A 19,145-nucleotide genomic window follows, 5' to 3' on the forward strand; every position below is an offset into this window, starting at 1 on the left:
TTCGAATAATGATTAATAAAATCAAATATTATTCAGATCACTAGGGTTTCATAACAAAACGAAGCCCGAAGTTGTTTTAGACGCTGCCCTCCCGCAGCCCCTCCGCCCCAGCCCCTCCGAGCCCCACGGCTCAGGCCCCTGGGCGGAGCTCCGCCACTGGTGGGGGCGGGGCCCGGACGTCGGCGACGTGTTGACGTCACGGCGTGGGGACGCCCAACGCGTCGTCCGGCGCGGAGCTGGGCAGACCCTGGCAGCTGTCTCCGGCTTGGTTGCGTGAGCCGCGGGGTTCGCGTCCATTCTCTCCGCCTTTCGCCCTTCGCCTCGTCCCAGCCTCCGGGCCCGGCGCCGGCGTGTCATGGTGCGGTCGGCGCGGCCTGCGCGGCCCCGCTGAGCCTCCGCGGCGGCGAGCGCGGCTCGGGGTCACCATGCCTACCCGTGAGTGGCCGGGCGGAGGTCGGGCCGGGTGGGGGGCGTTGGGAGGCGGCGGCCGGCTGGGCGCGCACTTCGGGGGGCGCCCGCCTGGGTGGCGGAGAGGCCAGCAGGGGCGGGGGGCAGCCTGGTAGGTTTCGTTTCCGCTCAGCCTTCCGGGGGGTGGGGCGGTGGCGTGAGCCCGTTGCACTGACGGCAAAACCGAGGCCCGAGCGTTAAGGACGCAGCGTTAGTCAAGCGGCAGAATTGCTAGTAACCTCTGCCGGGGGACTCCAAAGCCCAGGCTCCCTTTCCAGTCTTCTCCAGAGCAAAGTGGGACTTTACGGAAACGCTGAGAACGACTGCGGTCCCGTCGCCATTGCCTGCTCACTTCCTCGGGATCAGGGCTTTCCCGGTGGGACGCACCGGCTCGGGGGGTCCGGGCTCCACCCAGGGTGGTCCCCGCGTCCCTGAAGCCCCAGCAGGCTCGACTTGCTCGCCGTTTGTAACACGTCCGGAGTGGTGGGAGTAGGCGTTCTTTGGGGAACTCGTTAGGCTTAGATACCCTACAGTGTGGCTGTTGGATCACCCGTTTCAGTCACCTGGGCTCATTAAAAGTGTTGGTTTAGGGCTCTTCCCTAAGACTCTTCGAATAAGTTTCCAGACCTTGGCCGGAATCTGCGTATGTAATAAGTGTCCTGTGTATTATTGAAGGACCCTGAACTTTGAAAATCACTGGACATCGGAGGCATTTTGGACAAACGGGGTAGTAGAATACTACTAGTGACCCATTTTAAAACGACCCAGAGAATCGCAATGTGACTTGAAACTCAGAGGCCCATATGGATATGTGCAGACCACCTGATCTTGGACAGAGAGGAAGCATGATGATTATTGATTTGAGATAATTTTCCCGTAGGGCTCTTTTGAGTAAGTGTTCTGTAGAAGCTTTAAGCCCTCTTCACTATGTTCCTAATTAGCTCATATTTCTTAGAATTCATAGCTTTTCCTAATTGTCCTTATTTTGGTAGACATATGGGAGACTGGATTTCCAGGTCAGCTTCAGATGCATGTTTTGTCTAGTGGTGGATAAAGCGGAATTATTTCCCGATATTTGAAAGGTTTGTAATGCAGACAAGTCTTTAAATAATCTAAAAAAAAAAAAATCTTTAAATAATCTTGATATAAACATTACTTCTAACTCATATATGTGTGGGTGAGGAGGATTTTATTTTCTTAACACAGTACTGTGTATCCTTAAATCTTGTTCTTGGATTTTGTATCCAGGAAATATGTCGGCGGTTTATATTTTTAGTCCTCTTGATTGGAGGAATATCATCATCATCATCATCTTTGTCAGTTTATTATTTCTAAATTTATGTTGATGTTATTCTGTGAATATTTGAGATTAGCACTGTACTAACCTTTTACTTTCTGAGAAAGCAAAGGAGAAAGGATAAATGTCTTCTTGAAAGTTAAGGCTTCAAGTGGAATTTATTGGTAATCTGGTGATATAAAGATCCTTTGAAATTAAAATTTTAGTTATGTTCTAAGGTTATCTAGCTTCATAGAGTGCATATAGAAAACTAATTTCTTTTAAAAGGTATGATTTACAGCGTAAAATGATGTAAGGATGAGCCATGCTGTATTTTGCATAGTTCAGAATGCAGATTTCATGTGTCTGGAAGGCAAGTGAAATGTTTGAGTTATTATTATTATCGTTAATATTTATTATGGTACATTTTCTATAACTTTGTGGCCAAAACCATCAAAATTGCTGGGATAGTGCAGTGGACAGTGTAGTACTTCTCAGAAATTCTGAGTGTAGAGTGAATTCCCAGCCTGTTAGGTACATAAGCAGAGAGAGCAAAATTATTACTTTCTTAAGGGATGTTTTTAGGGAGAAAACTCTCTCCAAATATGTTTAGCTTGTTTTTTTTTTTTTCTCCAATGTCAAGTGAGTTAAGAGGCTCATTTACAGCCAGTTAATCTTTAAGGGTTTAGTGAGATAAACGCAATGCTTTTCTGTAAAGTGGAAGTGTTGGAGATGATCTTGGGGTTCTCTCGGACTCTATAATTAGGAGAGGGACCCTTGCTCCAAGTCAGAGAATTATTCAGCAATTGCTATTTTGTTACTTACTTGGAAGGTCAATATTCTCAGTGCCTGGAAACTGGTACTGATAAGTAAAGTCCAATGGAGCATGGAATATCCTTGAAGCCTAAGCAGTTGTGTATCTCATGACTTAATAGTAGCGTCACTGGGGTTTTTTTGGAAAGCCATAGACTTTTTCAGAAAGCAACTACCTGGAAGTATGCCTGACAGGAAGCTGCTGAGACAGAAGAATAATTCTGTGGTCCTGTCACTTACATTCATCTAGTAGTTTTCAACAATCACTAAGTATAGACTTCAAGACTTTCACTAAATAATCTTTCAGACCTATAATTTGACACAGCGTGTCTGTAAAACCCTTTTTTTCATCTTTCTCCCTTCAAAGGATCATTAAACATTTTGATCTTAAAGATTTTCAAAGCCTGAATCGGGATTCGAGTGGAAAAAATGTCAAAGCTTATTAATCCAATCATTTAATTTTATTTCATATATCAGGAAAATGAGTTTCAGTAACTTGACTAAGGTCACACATGAAGTAGAACCAGGACTTGAATACAAATCTGGGCCCTGTAATCTGTAGGGCATAGATAATGTTTATTTTTCCCTGGCATTCCACGAGTGTGCTTAACAGATGCTTAGTTATATAGGCATGGACTTAAACTGTTTAATAAACTACTTATATGAAAGGGCTCCTTAGTTGACAGATAATTTGCCTCAAAACAGGTCCAGTGAAATGTGCTCTTTTATTATATCTGAAAGATTACTGTACATTGGCTAGGGTATCCTGAAACTCTTAAACATTGTTTGCTGTTAAGCTGTGTTTTCAGTATAAGTATGATTTGTGGTTAATGCTTTCTTTTCTTGTTTAGATATTGGCATTGGTGGCTAGCCAGATTTGTTAGGCTGTGGTAGTGTGGTCACTCCATGTTTGGTTTTTTTTTCTATTGATGAAGCTATTATATTTGACTTATTTTTCAATCCATTCTTCTGAAAGAAGTGTAGTCTATAAATGAATTTCGAAGTAAAGGATGGATGCTGGTTGAAGTGTTTCTGTTTAGAAACACATTACAAGTAAACTTGACCTATTACTGACTGTTGCGCATTTGTGTTCATCCATCCTCTCTCCCCACCCCCCCCTTCCTCTTTCCCTCTCTCCCCCTCCCAGAATTATAGATGAAGACTTTTCTTTCTCACAGTGACCTTTGGCTTGACACTGTTTTGGTTACTACCAGATCTCATCTTTTAATATTATACATTTTAAAAGAAACAAGTTTTCTCTATCTGCTCATGGGGACATAGGTCTGCATTAAAGATGACATAGGTGGTGGGAGATAAGGCCAGAGAAGGGAAGAGGAGCCAGAATTTGAAGACTTTCTATACCATGAAATTTACTAAAATTGTGTTCCAGTTATCACAATGACAGTAGGCATATTAGCAGTTTCTAACTTAATGATTATTTTATAAAAACTTAAAATTTACACTTAGTAATAGGAATTATTAAATACTGATTGTATGGCAGGCTGTATACTTTGCGCTTTATATGAATTATCTTATTATTGCCCACTTTGAAAGAGGCCCCATTTGACCTACTATAGAAATGGAGAGATCGAAGTTCAGGGAAGTTAAGTAACTTGCCTAATGACAGTGGTAGCGCTGGGGTTGGAACTCGATGGAGCTGAGTTCAGAGTCCTAGTTCTGTTTCCATCCCACGCTGCTTGAGCCAGGCAGGAGTGGAACCTGCGGCCATCGCATACGACCAGGTTCTTTCAACACTGTCACTGTTGATTCGCACAGTGCCTAAGTACATAATGGGCGCTTGGAAAATGTCGAATAAATGATTGATTGAACCTTAACTAGAGGCAGAGAAGTTATTCTTTGGATATCACAATCTGAAATAATGTTTTTTTCCCATAAAAAAGTGTTATGAAATTTTTATAATATAAGAATAGGTTCTTTGTAGGCCTGCCTGTGGCATTTTCAGGGCATGAGAGACAACCGTACACACGGAGGCCTGCAAGTCATCGTCTAAATCAGGGTTTCTCAGCCTCTGCGTCCTCGATGTCTTGGACCAGACAACTTTTGGTTTGGCGTTTGGGGCCTGTCCTGTGCATTGGAGAATGTTTAGCAGCATCTTTGACCCCTACTCACTAGAAGCTAGCAGTAGTCCTCCCTGTCGTCCAGAGTTGTGACAACCAAAATATCAGACATTGCCAGATATCCCCTGGGGGGCAGAGTGGCCCCTGGATTGAGAATCACTGGTATAAACACTTTAATGTTATAGATGAAGCCGTGCCCACAGCCTGGCCTGCTGTTCCATCCAGGGTCCCCGCAGGCCACTCCTCAGAGCTCGCCTTCTCTGCCTGGAGGTGCAGGGAGCCTGCAGGCCTTATCCAGTCAGCAGTGACCCTGGACTCGCATGGACCCTGTCGATCTCCTTCAGGAAGCCAGAGCGGGCAGGTTCCCCTCCCCTTATTCCTTACTTTTTCATCTCAGGAGTTCCAGACAGTTCTAAGCCTCCCAAAACTGTGTCACCTGAGTGGAGGGATTGGCGTGAGGAGCAAGTCTGCTTCCCGGGGCACTCCCTCTGCCTCGACTCCCGCTGTGCGTGGTTCGCAGTGGGCAGCTTTAAACAGAACAGCTGCACACTTCTTTCTCTGGCTCTGGCTTGTGATTTCTACTGTCACCTCTCTGACCCCTCTCCAGCCCTTACATCCTTCTCAAGGGAAAAAAGCCCTTTTTTCCTGAGTCAGATAAAGGTACTAGTTCTTAGGAGAAAGCCATGTTTACCCATCACATAGCTCAACTTTGGTATGCACGATCGAGTTATTCAGTGTCTGTAGTAGCGGGATGGATGGCGGCGGACAGATCTGGCTCCGTGTAGTCTCCCTTTGGCATGTTTACTGCTCTCTGTCTTCAGGGATTCTTAGATAGCAGGATTCTGATTTTTATGAAAGAAGGGATCACTCCTCAGGTATTTTTATCATACCTCTGACTCTTACAGTGTTTGTTTCTGTATGAACACCGGTTCCATTACAAACTCCACTTTTACAGGTCAGTCGCTGTGTTCTCTAGAAGAGTCCCTATGTAGGAAGTGAGTACCCTATTCAGTAAAAAGATTTTATTGATATTGAAGGAAACCAGTCCCTGACATTCTCAGAAATGGAGAGGAGGGCACAGAAAATCCCAATATGCCCCCCGCCCTTCTGAAGGAGGAAAGGTTAGACCAGTAGCTAAGACGTGAGCTGTTTGTCTAGGCTGGAGGTTCTTAAATATTTGTGCAGAATGAACCCTGTTTAGAGTCCAGGGAAAGTCATGATTATTTTTCCCTGGAAGAATGCAGATTTTCACATGAAGTTTCATATGGAGTTTTAAGAGCTTCAAAGGCGCACTGAGATGTAGCCCCAGGAAAATGGAGAAGATCACCAGTGACGGTTGTTCTTTGACCAGAGCATTGTAAGTCAGGTCGTGGAAGAGTAATCATCATTTGCCAAATATATCATGCCATTCTAGATACGTCTTTCCTCTACTTTTTAATCAGCCCCCCCAATTTTTTACATTTTATTGTTTTTTTCTTACATCTTTGCTAGCCTACTGAAATCTTGGAATTACAATGTAGATGAATATTCAGTAAGGCTTTTCTAAAATCCGTATCCATGAAGAGAATTAATTTAAGAATCTTATGGTCACCACAGAAGGAACTTAAGAAAGGGAAAAATGAAATCAAATTGAATTTAGTGGCTGAAAAGACTGTTTATTCCAATCATTAAGAGGAGGACAAAACCAGGTGGGTTGCGTGCCATTCAGCTGGGCTGTGGTGTGGCACTGGAGTCCTGAGTGGGTGTTCTCTCCACTGCATACTTCAAACCGCCTTTATGGGGGATGAAAAGGGGGTGGGATAGAAGTATTATAAAAATCTGTGGCTGAAGACTTGAAGGATTCTAAATTAATGTCAAGTATAAAAAATATTCGCAGCATTTATACAAGTCAGAAAGCAAACCGCCACCAACCTGCTTGGTTAAAGTGCACTCCTACATCTTTAAAAGTCTTAAATACAAATGCTTAATAAAAGTTTAGGGGGAAATGGTTCAATTTCACTAATAAAGACATGCTAATTAAAAGCTGAGATCGTCCAGGGTTGTGCTACCATGCTACCCTGAACACGCTGATCCTGCCTGATCTCGGAAGCTAAGCAGGGTCGGGCCTGGTTAGTACTTGGATGGGAGACCACCTAGGAAGACCAGGTGCTGTGGGTGTAAAAAAAAAGCTGAAAATCATTTTTGGATTGTCAGGATTCAAAATTTTTTTTTTAGGTGAGGAAACCCTTGGTTTACCTCACAGATTGCAAGGACCTTGTCAGCTTACAGTCCCTTATTTTTTATGCCTACAGCACCTGGTGTTCCTAGGTGGTCTCCCATTCAAGTACTAACCAGGCCTGACCTTGCTTAGCTTCTGAGATCAGACAGGATCCGGCTTGTTCAGGGTGGCATGGCCGTAGATCCTAAAGACTTTTTAAAACAACAGACAAAGGCAGTGAGGTGAAGTTCAAACTGCAGAAGGTTAAATTGGTACAGCTTTTTTGGAAAATATTATGGCAATAGTTTATCAAGTGCTGTGGTAACGCTCCTACCCATTGACCCAGTAATTTCTCCTTGAGAATCTATTTTTGGGACAGATTAAAACAGTAGACCACCAAGATTTCTGTGCTGAGATGTCTATCACAGTAATGTTTATAAAATAGTGAAAACCCAGAAAATTCAATATCCAATAATGGGGAAGTGGTGCAGACTGAATATAGAACATCCTTACAACAAATTATCTTGTAACTATTAAAAATTATGAAGATGCTGGGATCATGAGTTTTTATTTTCTTCTCTATAACTGTGTTTTCCAAATTTTCTACAGTTAACATATATCCTACAACCAGATGCTTAAGATTTTCTATATAAATTTTTATTTTCTATATAAATTTTTCAAATTTTTCATAATTCTTTCAAAAACCTGAAGTGGAACATTAAAATATTACTCTGAACTGGTTCTTCCTTTAGCCCATAGAAAGGAATTTTGAGTAACTGATATAACAGTGTTGACCATTTACATGGCTTAGAAAAACAGTGCATATGCTGTCATTACTATTGCTGTCATGCCAGGAAATGTAAAATTCTGTGAATGGCTTTGAGCAGTAGTTGGTGAGTTATGTTGTTCCTGAATAGGAAGTAAAATAATGAGGCTTTTTTCTTACATTCATATTTTATTCTAAAAGTAGGAGGAAATAATTTCTGATTTATTAAGTGGTGGTTTCAGTCATAAAAACCTGAAAAGTTGAGATGAATCATTATGTGTGGGTTCAATTTATTGGGAGTTTGTAAGTTTTTTTTGAATGATTGTGTGTTGTAGAATGAACATAATTCTAGGAAGTATGACCACATGATCACAAATGAATGTTGGCAATTCCTTCTATGATTAATATGTCAAACCTGCCAAAATTCTTATCATTTGTGTTTACCAGCTTCATTCAGTTGTTGAAATGAGCCAACTCTCATGCTCTAAAGCAAACGAGAGCTACTGTTATTTTTCTTCTTTCCATATAGGCTTATTCTCTGTTTTGCGTATTTATTAAAAGCTCTCTAAGTTTAGGTATTATTAGATAGCAGGATTTTAATTTTTATTAACGAAGGAATCACTACTTAGGTTTTTTGTTGTTGTTGTTCCTCTAGATCAAAAGTTTGCTGTGTTATATATTTAGGCATTAAACTTTTTGTTCTACAGTCTTCAACAGGACTTCTGTCTCCCTATATGCCATTAATTTGTGTTTTTATTCTTAGTTGCTGAGTTATTTGGCTGTACATTTTTCTTTTCATTACCTGAACTCCAGGGTATTTCTGCTACAGTAATTTTCTGGATAATACTAAGTGTTCTTCACACCCCTGGTATTTAATTGGCTTTTTCAACAACCGTCTTGGCAATTTGCTGCAAAGTACTCTGCTGTGGTTGCACTTAACTTTAAATGGATCTCACTGCTGCTGGGCAGAGAAAATGAAATATAAGGCGTTCAGGTTTGCCATCGTCAATTGCTGGGTCCACCTAAGCTTTGCAAAAGGTCCTCTGCCAGGCTAACGGACTGGCCTGAAAGTTGAAAAGAGTGGCCCATTTATGACACCTGACTTAAATTGATTTATGAACTTAGTTATTTTTACTAGCTATTTGATCCATTAAATGAAAAATGATGATATCTCAGGGAAATTTAGATGCAGTAGAATTTATGTGCTTGGGCTTCAGAAGTGGAGATACTTTATAAACATGTTATTGGAATTAGCATGGTGTCAGGACAGGGTATTTGCTCCTTGGATTGTCGCCATCCGCTGCACCTAGTTCCCGAAGAGCACCTGCAGACAGGAGGGCACTCCAAGCAAATGCACAATAGCTGGGATTTGGGGTCTGAGTCCCTGTGGACTTTTCCTCTTAGCTGTTCTGGACTATGTGAACTTCAGAGGTCTAGTTTCTTTAGTTTACAGCCCAGGTTAGAAAGAGATTTAAGTGAATTATCGATCCATGCTGCCGTTTCCCTTGGTTCCAGCCTGGTTTTCTGCTTGGTCCTCCCAGGATGCAAACACCTTTGGGAAGCTGTGCGAGGTTTGTCTTACTGCACCAGCTTCACAAAGTGGAGCAGTTCAGGTCTACGAGAGAGAAGGGAGAAACATGGGCGTCTACCCAGGTCGGTTCTATTTCTGTTACCTGTGCAGAAGCTCCATTTCCTGGCACAGGATTCCCGTTGTTAGTTCCTGAGGATTCCATGTGGTCCTTGGTCCACCTGGAGGGTGGCACCAGGGATGCTTCAGCTCCCTTTAGAGCCAAAGTTTTAAAAATGTCTCCCATGGAAGCACAGCAGGGAGTGCCATGCAGAGAGGATGCTGGGAAGACGCGGTGGGCCCGTCCGTGTACCCGACTCGGCTTCAGCTGGAGTAGCGCTCCTATCTCTCTTATTGGTGGGATTCTGCATTCCATTTCAGTGGGCAGAGAACGGTGGGTACTTTTAAAAAGCTTGAAATTTATAGTCATAGTTATTAGGATATACCTTCTGACAAGAACCTAAGATGTTTTAGAAACAAACACCTAAGAACGTAGAGGCAAAACCCAAAGCCACCTATTTTGCTCTAATGGTCTCCAGAGGTGGAGTCATGTAATCTCTTTGTAGTCATCTCAGTTGTGATGGGCTCTGTCAGTACGCTCTTGGAGTCAGATGTTCTCTTTCAGCTTTTCTTTTTTCCTGTTGGATTTCTCTTAGGGATTCAGTCGTTCTGCAGATATTTTAGTGCCTACGTGTGCAAGGCACTGCAGGATACCGAATACAGAGGTGAAAAAAGCAGTCCCTAGCTTTGAAAATGGGCTGCAGTTTATAGAACCTTGTGCAGACGGCTGTGACACACATAAGTAAATGGCCAGCCCCCCAAGAATGGTGCTGCGGAGTTCAGAGGAGAGACTGCTGGGGGCGGATGAGTGGAAGACGATATCATAAGTGACCTAAAGATACTAAGTGATCAGAAATTGCGATCACTAGTATGGGACTGGTATGGGTTTGGGGAAAATGTTGGAAGTGAGTTGTACAGGTGAAACTAACCAGCAGCCACTTGAGTCTGTCAGTTGTGCTGGGGCAGGTGAAGACCTGGTATATGCGATAAAACTGTCTTTTAATCAGCAGATGCTTAGTGCACTGTCAGTTACTATGCTAGACACTGAGAATACCCAGCATCCTCCTACTGGACGTAATAGGTATCTGCATGGACATCGTTCCTGCTGTCATGCAGTTTAGTCTGGTGAGGAAGGCATGGCCCAGACGGGGAGCTTTGTGAGCACTGCGCCTGTTCTCTGGTTCTGTGTACGTAGCTTTTGATAGAGTGCTTGGCCCCTGGTGCACAGTTGGTGTATATTTGTAGCATCACTCAAATTACTGAAAGAGAAACAGAAATTGCTATGGAAAACATATGAGAGGTTGGAGGGAGAGGAGTTAGAGGTTATGAAAGGTCAGCTGTCTGAATGGCAGGCTTCGGACTTGGATGGGGGTAGCAGGGTGGATTGCTGTGGAGCCTGACTGCTGATGGGGAAGTGCAGTTGATGGGATTAACTGGATGAGGGTTTGGGGGAGAAGGAGGAGGTAGGATTCACTCCCAGGCTGCAGGCTTGATCATTTGGGTGAATCGCTCTTGTTTGATATACATGGACTTGTGTAGAGAGCAGTTTGGGGGACTTACGATGGAAGCGGAGTCCACCTTAGAGCATGGTAAGTGCGTAGTGCCTTAAGCACATTCAGGGTGCATTTTTCAGGAATAGCAGTGGATGAAATCACTGAAGGATAGCTTGTGAAGAGAGCAAAGAGGCTTATGGCAGATTCTAGGGGAACATGTTCATTTAAGCACTGAATAGTCAGGGGAACCAAAGAGGGAGCAGGTGGTGGGGCATTACTAAAACCAGTACCACTGCAACCGATGCTGGCGTGACAGGAATTATGTAAGGGTTCAAATGGCAGTGCATTCGTTTCTAATGTTTGAAACATTCTTATATGGCAAGTGAAAGAAAAGCCGGACAGTGTTACTGTTTGATGCTATGTCAATGATAATTTACGAAGTGTTAGGAAAAAATCTTATCTTAAAACTTTGGGACTTAAAGATGATCGCGTGTGTACTGTTCTGTACTTATGTCCTTAACTGTCTCATCACTGCTTCCTAGCACGGGAAGAAATTGTCAGATGATACTTGGTTGAGTGGATGTAAAGTGTTTTACAGCTCCTGGGTAGACACACTTAACTGTGCAGTTTGCAAGTAGAAATCAGGGCCGCTCCCCATGTGTAATCTAAAATATTTCAGTCAAAACTATGCTTATTAGTAACTTAGCATCTCTTTGCTGTCATAAACGTCGTCATTACGTGCGTCATTGAAAGAACTGAGCGATTTTCTGGCCGCAGGTACAATGCCTGTGTAAGCTCACTGAGGAACTGCTCTGTTTAAACAAACAACTGAGGAGCATTTAGAGACTCGACCTGAGAGCATCATTTAGCGCTGAGTTTTTAGCTCGACTTTCTCCCCTTACACAGCTCATGCTCCTCCTTTTGCTTTCCCTGTCCATTGGATTTTGTGTGTTTACCCAGCGTAATGCAGTAAATAGGCTCTGGTCTCTTTTTTCAACATTTCTTGTTGCTGCCCTGACAGTAGGGTACGGCGACATGCTGTGAAGGGCTGAGCAGCTTTAAAAGCTCCGCGTCCAGTGGTTCCAAGAACATTGGGGAGAGGTGAGTATGAGGAAGTTTGGTTCAGCTGCTGAGCTTTTGCTGGAATGGCAGTTGATTCCACCATTCTTAATTTTTTAAATTTAAAGTTGCACTGCTAACAACTTGAGTATTTGAATTAAAGCGAGATACTTTTTAAAATTGACCCTTTAATATTTTCAAGAGTAAATAAGTTTTTATAATTGTAATAATAACATGAATACTACAAATGTATACAGATTCCTAGGTTCTTTGTCTATAAAGCTGAAGAAAGTTGTGTTTTTTTTCCTTCCATGCATTAGTAGTAATAACTCTTAACTTTGAACTTGAGGGAAATTTAATAATACATTGAAATACGGTAGCATAAGATTTTGGTTTATGATTCATTTAACAATATTAGAAAAGATTCGATTGCCTTCCTAGACTCGATTAACGTAAAAATCAACAGTGTATACCATGACCGTAGTGTGTGTGATAGATAAAAGAATATCTGAAAATTGAAAGAATCCTTAGGCCTTTGATTTTTGTATCACCACAATCTCATGTATGATGTGAATACAAAATGTTTAGAGTCTTTGTGCTTTAGTTAGATATTTGGGGAAACTGTATCAAGCACTGAACCTCGAAGGCTTAAATCAGTAGCTTAATATTTTTTTAATTAAACTTTTTACGTAGCTAGGCTTACTCAAGTCCTATGTTATATTTTGCTATCTTCAAACTTTTGATAGAGAAATAATTTTAGAATATACATTCTGTTTAGATACATAGTTAGAATGCCACCTATCTTTTCCTTTACTCTTTGATCAGAAAACTTAATTATCTCTATTCAAATGAAAATCTCCAACATATGGTGTCAATACCGTGGGCGTTATGATATCTATAAGAAGAATCAATGCTGTTGGTACATTAAACATATTTGTTCTAAAAATAATTTTGGAAGTTACAGACACCCACACAGATTTAACACTTGTTACTTTGTGACTAATGAGATCAAAATTTGTTAAAATTTAAGTAATTGGGGAATTTTAAAGCTGTTTTAAATTTTTCCTGGAATAACTCATATCCTACTTGTGAAATATTCAGAGGATTTTAAAATAAAAACAACTCAAACCAACATAGGTAACTGAGAAAAGTCACAGTCATTGCTTATGCTCATAATGGTGACAAATTAACATCTTTTGATATCAGGGTTTATTTTCCCAGATTGTAGTGTCTTAGTTTGTTTAAGCGGGAATTTTGTTTGCTGGGCCTCATGTCCAGGTATCCATTTTGGACAATAGGGTTGCTTGTGGTCAGGTTTTAAACTTCGACCTTAGTTTTACAGCTACATATTAAGGTTACAATAAGCATAATGAAGGAAAAAAATGATTTTTAAAAACAGCTTTATTGAGATATTGTATACTATAAAATTTACCTGTTTTAAGTATATGGAAAGTACTTGCTTTTTATGTAAAACAAAAACTACCCTGGGAATTACCCAAGCAACAATTACAAATGTGAATTCTCAGATGCCTCATCTTTCTTTCCTCCCAGATTTTGATTCAGTGGGACTCACACTTCGATAACTATTAGGAGACTTTTCTAAAATTCTGAAATGCCAGTTCTTTTTAATTTCTTAATCGTTAGGAAGATATTTTTATGTTTGAATTTTCAGACTTACATGGTATTTTTTAAGTTTAAAAATCTGAAGTCATCTAGTACCAGGTTACCATAATCACAATACAAGTGTTTTAAGTTGTGGAGGGCAGAGTCCTTAAAGTATTTCAAACTCGCATTCTTTCCGTTGTTCACTCTGCCTTACATAGACCTAACAACAGCCTTTCAAAGGCATCTGGAATTTTTTTGTTTTTTTCACTTTCACAAATTGGAAATGCCACGTTCAGGCAACTTTTGGGGAGGAAGGAGGAATAAAAAGTTGTTACTGTGAGTCTAAGATTGAACTTTAAACGTTCATCTGATTTTAATATGAAGTGTTTTCTTTACCAAGAACTTTAGTAGACTTTCTTGTTACGTGCATGGCAGGTAAATTTGGAAGGGAAGTATCAAAGCATGAAAATGAGAAAAAATGGCAGCCTACATTAGCTAACCGAGGTCCAGGTTCCCTGCTTTACGTTCTTTGCCAGTGTGCAGTGTGGGAGGAACTGATGCCTTAAACCATCTGTACCTTCAGCTTTCCTTAGGAAGCAGCCTCCTTTGACTTATAAAGAAGTGGGAACAGTGGTAAGTGCAGATGAATGAAATTGACTTTCAAATAGTCATTGACAGATGTAGTAGGTGTATTCCTTCCTTGAGTAATTAAAAATCTTAAGCCTGCAGCACGATTTACATTTTGACGTTCAGCTTGTGTTCTGAGACCTTGTTGACTTACTTTGCTGCAGTTGGTGTGTCTTGCTAAGAGTTGTTATTCAGCTCCCCTTTCTTAGGCCATAAAAAGAATGTTTATTAGATTGTTTCTCATGAGAACTAAGGACCAATATAGAGGTTATTTAGTACCAAAGTATGATGATTAGCTTTTTATACCATAGGAATCATTTCCACAAACAGTCCCCAATAATTTTATAATACTCAGAAATAACATACATCTAATTAAATAAACTGAAACTATTTAATAGCAATATGAACATCTGATTATATTTTTTAAAACTTTATACTGTCTATACTGTCTTAAGTACATTAAATACTTTTAGGTACAGTCGTCTTAAGCCAGGTTTTAATTGAAAGATCTCCATCCTTTGTCCTTGATTCTGGATTTTCTCTCATAGCTATTAATATGATTATCTTACAGTTTTTCCCCCAAGTAATTTTTTAATCATTCGATGCAGTCAGCAGACTGAACTCATAATTGCATTATTTTCATCATGCTTCTGCCCTCCTTAAACATAAGTTGTTAACGTTGCCTACAAAGTGAAGTCAGAATTTCTCATCTGTGTATCTAAGATCTTCTAAAATTTTGAGGAAAGAGAACAATATATTTAATATATATGTCTTTACTCTACTGCTAATTTATCTTTCCAGTTGTTTTTTCCCCTTAGTCTCCAAAGCTATATTAGCTTGGCTAGTCATTTTACTCAGTTGTGCTTGGCTGAGCTCATTTTCACATCCCCTAATCAGTGGTTCCCAACCTTTTTGGCACCAGGGACCAGTGCTCCTATGAGAATCTCTTGAGGCAGGATGCTACTAGCTCTGGGGAGCGGCTGCAGATAAAGATGAAGCTTGGCTGGCTCTCTCGCTGCTCACCTCCTGCTGTGTGGCCAGGTTATAGACTGGTTCTGGTCCACAGCCCCAGGGGATGGGGTCCCAGGCGCTCAGTAGCTTTTCTAGACTTCTCTAGTTATGTGAATTCTCATTTTTCTTATGTTTTACTAATATTGCTTATGTGTGTGCCTTATTCCACCCTTTCAGACATATGAGTTCTTGTAAATAATATTTTCCATTGCTGGTCTTTTCTGTACCTTTCCTAGTACTTTGCATATTACTTTACATGGAGTTGATGTTCGTTAATGTTCCTTTGCTTTTGAATTGGAGTGTCATTTGCATTTAAAGTTAGAAGGAATCACGGAGAGATGACTTAATGTAACTTCTAGTCCGAGTCTTGACAGCAACTGGCAGATGATCCCGTTTGGATGCTCAGGGAATCCTCCATTCTGACTACCTGTATCTGAATTCTGTACTGTGAGGGCATCACAGACTAGGCTGTTTTGTATGTAACATCCTTTAAATATCTGGGCAATACCTGATATTTTAACATTTAATATGTGACACATGCTGTGCTAAGCATTTTTTAAAACTAAAAGAATGAAGATTTTTATTAAGCATTATGAATTGCATTTCGTAGCCTGCAAATATTCTCTACCACAATCCATCCACAGTTAGACCCATTAGCAATACATTTTTGAAGAATCCATGAAGTGGGGCAAAACTCCCTTCAATTGACAGTAAGGTACCTACTTAAAGGCAGGTAATGCATTGTACCTCATCTGTGACCGCCGATATGTGAAGAGCATCCAGAGAATTATATAAAAATGATTATGATGAAGTGATTTAGATTCGATTTCACAGTATGTAAAATATGAAAACACAAAAACATAAAAATGATATAAATATACCTGCCTATACAAAAATCTGAATGGAGAAGTTCTCAAGAATAAGTCGTTTCTTTCCTATGGCCAAAGGGAAGAAATAACTTAAAAAAAAAAACAAAAAACCAAAGTCCTCTTTCCTTAAATTTTGCTAACGATGCATAAAAAAGACAATAGTGATGTGCACTCCAGTGAACACACCAAGGTAATGCTGGTGTTCACCATGACTTAAAAAATATGCATGCTTCAAAAATTATGAAACATAGTAGGTCAGATACTAGCTCTGATGGCTGTTTTAGAGGCTTAGTTCATTGATCATGGATGCAACGCATTCACAAGGTTTCAGAAAGTATTGTGTTGATTTGAAAAGACCATTTGTATCTTCTATGCTTTCAGGTTTATTTAACTTAGTTGAACTATATATGATATACTATGTAGCTAAGGTGAACATACTGCAATATTACTTTTTTTAATGTTTAGCACATAGTAAACAAAAGGACCACATTAATGAAGAAAAAGTTAAGAAACTTGTACCTTATATTTATGTACGATCATGAAATCAAAGACTAAAATCTTTATTATGACAGTAGAACTTTCCTTTTGCTGTTGTCTCATTCTAATCAGTTATTTTAGCCTTCATTATTTATTCAAAATTATAAAACATACTAAATAGAAGACTTGTATCTTACTAAAAACTGATTAAAATAGTAGTGAAATATATTAGTAGATCCTTATAGGGATATTTGATATTATCCATTATTTTATTTTTAATAAGATCCTATAATCATTGTAAACTGTGTGACCAGTCTCTTTCTTTTTTTCCCCACATTAAATGTAGAGTCTGTAGAAGACTGATTTTCAATCTGGATTTTCTGAAACTGCCATTGCTTTGATTTATTTTGGGTCAATATAGTTAATCCATCTTGAAATTTTAATGTACCATAAAATCTGAGGTTTTCATGTTTTTGTTTTTTTTTAATGCTCTTAATTTCTTTTTCTGCTCTTTTCTCATTCTTGGAGTATTTTTCTTAAGTCCTTATTTCTTTTATCCACGTAAGTGGTTCTTTTGTAGAAGGCACAGGATTTGAAATACTCTTCTTCTTTTCTCTAACACTGTTCTTTTATAGTTTTCAGATCAGGGGTCTCCAACCCCAGGGCCATGAACCCATACTGGTCTGTGGCCTGTTAGGAACTGGGCCGCGCAGCAGGAGGTGAGCAGAGGGCAGAGGGCAAAGCTTCATCTGTGTCTGCAGCCGCTCCCCAGCACTAGCATCACCGCCTCAGCTCCGCCTCAGATCCTCGGGCCTCAGATTCTCATAGGCGCCCCTGTCCCTGCTGCATTAGATGTCTTCTCTTTCACTTCCTCCTCTACTGCTCATCCTGTAAATATTTGCTTTGCCCAAGATTTTCTCCCTAACTCCCTCCTGTTTTCCTTGGGTCACCTCAGCTACTCCAGTACCTGAATACACACACGCACCATATACGAGCAGTGGGAAGACCATCTTTTAAGACGATTGGAGCTTTAGTTCCAGTTCTTGCCGCCGTCCCCCTTCTCTCTCCCATGCTGTATGTGTGCTTGGGTATGAAGAGCAAGTAGTGACATTGAGAATGAAAGGAGAGGTGTAGAATTGCATGTGGAAAGAATCGTGTAATAAAATACTCCTAATGGATTAAACTCCTTTTAGAAGAAACACTTTCCTGAAGATAAGAATATTTTGTTCCCGTTTTTTGACCCCCTAATTAGTCACCAAACCCCTTTGATGCTGCCTTTGTGCCACTTACCACATTCCTTACTTTTTAAGCTCTGGGTCGTTAGAAAATGCATTTTGGTTTTTCCATGTGCCGTCCTCCATAGTGATGCTCACACTGTTCCATCTGACTGCAGTTGTCCTTCACTGTCCCCAGCTTATCCTTATAGTTCAGTCTGCTCGTTCTTCAGGGGAGCCCTTAACTCAAGTCCCACGTCCTCTCTAAAACCTCTCTTCACGTGAGTTTGAAGTGCTTTCTCTCCGAACTGCTGTGGCTCCTGCGACCGTGTGGTCTATTTGACATTGGACATCCCTTGTCTTCAAATGTTGTCCAAATATTATTTTAAAATTCAATTTTTAAATGTCTTTTCAAAAAATTCTTTTTAATATCCTGTAGGGGGTTTTTAGCACAGTGCCCTGTACATATGTGTCAGGTACAGGAATAACACCCATATAACAGGCTGTCTGTATAACACATGTATATGTGTATGGGGGGGGTGTGTGTATGTGTTTAGTATTTTGTAGTTGGGAGAATATGTGTGAGTGGAATTGATACTACTAAATCTTTTTTTAATTGTATGAAGCAAACATGTTATGACACTAACTATACGAATAACTTCACTTTTAATTTTAACCTTGATGGGAATATGTGATACAGACTCTTAAAGCTTTTTGGACACCACAGAGCTAGAATTCTTGAAGTGATGAATTCTTTAAAGTATTCTAATAGAAAAGCAGTCTGTCTCTTTTCACCTTGATGATTGAGGGCCTTCACTAGGCCTAAAAATAAACCACTAATTATTTAAAGCGATTCTGACGTCATCCATGTGTCAGAGAAACCGTCTTGTTCTGGCATTTATTTAGTGGACACTGTACTTCATCATTACTTTGATTCTTAAAGCACAGACTGAGCAGATATTAAATTCATTGTATCTGTTAGTGAACATTGCATCTACATTCATTTAGTGAAGGAACACTTTTTTAAATGTCTGCTTTATGCCAGGCATGCACATTAGTCCACTTAAAATTCAGCAGAATTCTCCCGGAACCTGTGTGCCCACGTGCCCGATCCAAACTGCTCTCAGTTCAGCTGTGAGGTTTCCTGGGCCTCTATTCAAGCTCTTCTGTGAATGAGTCAGGACTCGTTGGAAATTAATTCTAAACCTCATCATTGAAGAAAGGGACCGCTGGAGGTTGATCCGTCTCGCTCCTAGGTGAGGTGAGGACTAGGGGACTTCGGTGAGTCCACGTGAGAATGATGTCAGGGGAGCCAAGGAGGAGAATTTGTCTTGGGGTGTCTGTAAAGAAAAAAAATGGTGAATTTAGGAGTGTGCAAAACTTAGTGAAAATATGTAATGTTTTTAAGTGGCTTCTGCATCCAGGTGGTTTTTATGTTAATGTGATGCTCCTAACCCAGAGAGGGAGGGGAAGGATTTTCTTGGTTACTGAGCAGATGCCCCAGGAACCTGGCTTTTTTTTTTTTTTTTTTTGGCGCTAATTTTTCTCTTTCTAATTCTGCCCCAGTTTCATTTTCCCATAGTTGA

At 40.4% G+C, this 19,145-nt stretch overlaps 1 protein-coding gene and 1 pseudogene across 1 annotated transcript in view; one reads left to right on the forward strand and one right to left on the reverse strand.

The window, feature by feature from the left end:
- The first annotated feature begins 209 nt into the window (after nucleotides 1-209).
- EFR3A (EFR3 homolog A) overlaps nucleotides 210-19,145 on the forward strand; it is a 76,560-nt gene continuing 57,624 nt past the window's right edge. The window contains exon 1 of the mRNA XM_039845883.1: nucleotides 210-435. Within this exon, the coding sequence (XP_039701817.1) occupies nucleotides 426-435 (10 nt within the window). The 5' untranslated portion in view covers nucleotides 210-425. The remainder of the gene's footprint in view (nucleotides 436-19,145) is intronic.
- On the reverse strand, nucleotides 6,897-7,015 carry LOC120588902 (uncharacterized; annotated as a pseudogene).

This window comes from Pteropus medius, unplaced genomic scaffold, assembly GCF_902729225.1.
Source record: "Pteropus medius unplaced genomic scaffold, Ma_sr-lr_union100, whole genome shotgun sequence".
NCBI lineage: Eukaryota > Metazoa > Chordata > Mammalia > Chiroptera > Pteropodidae > Pteropus > Pteropus medius.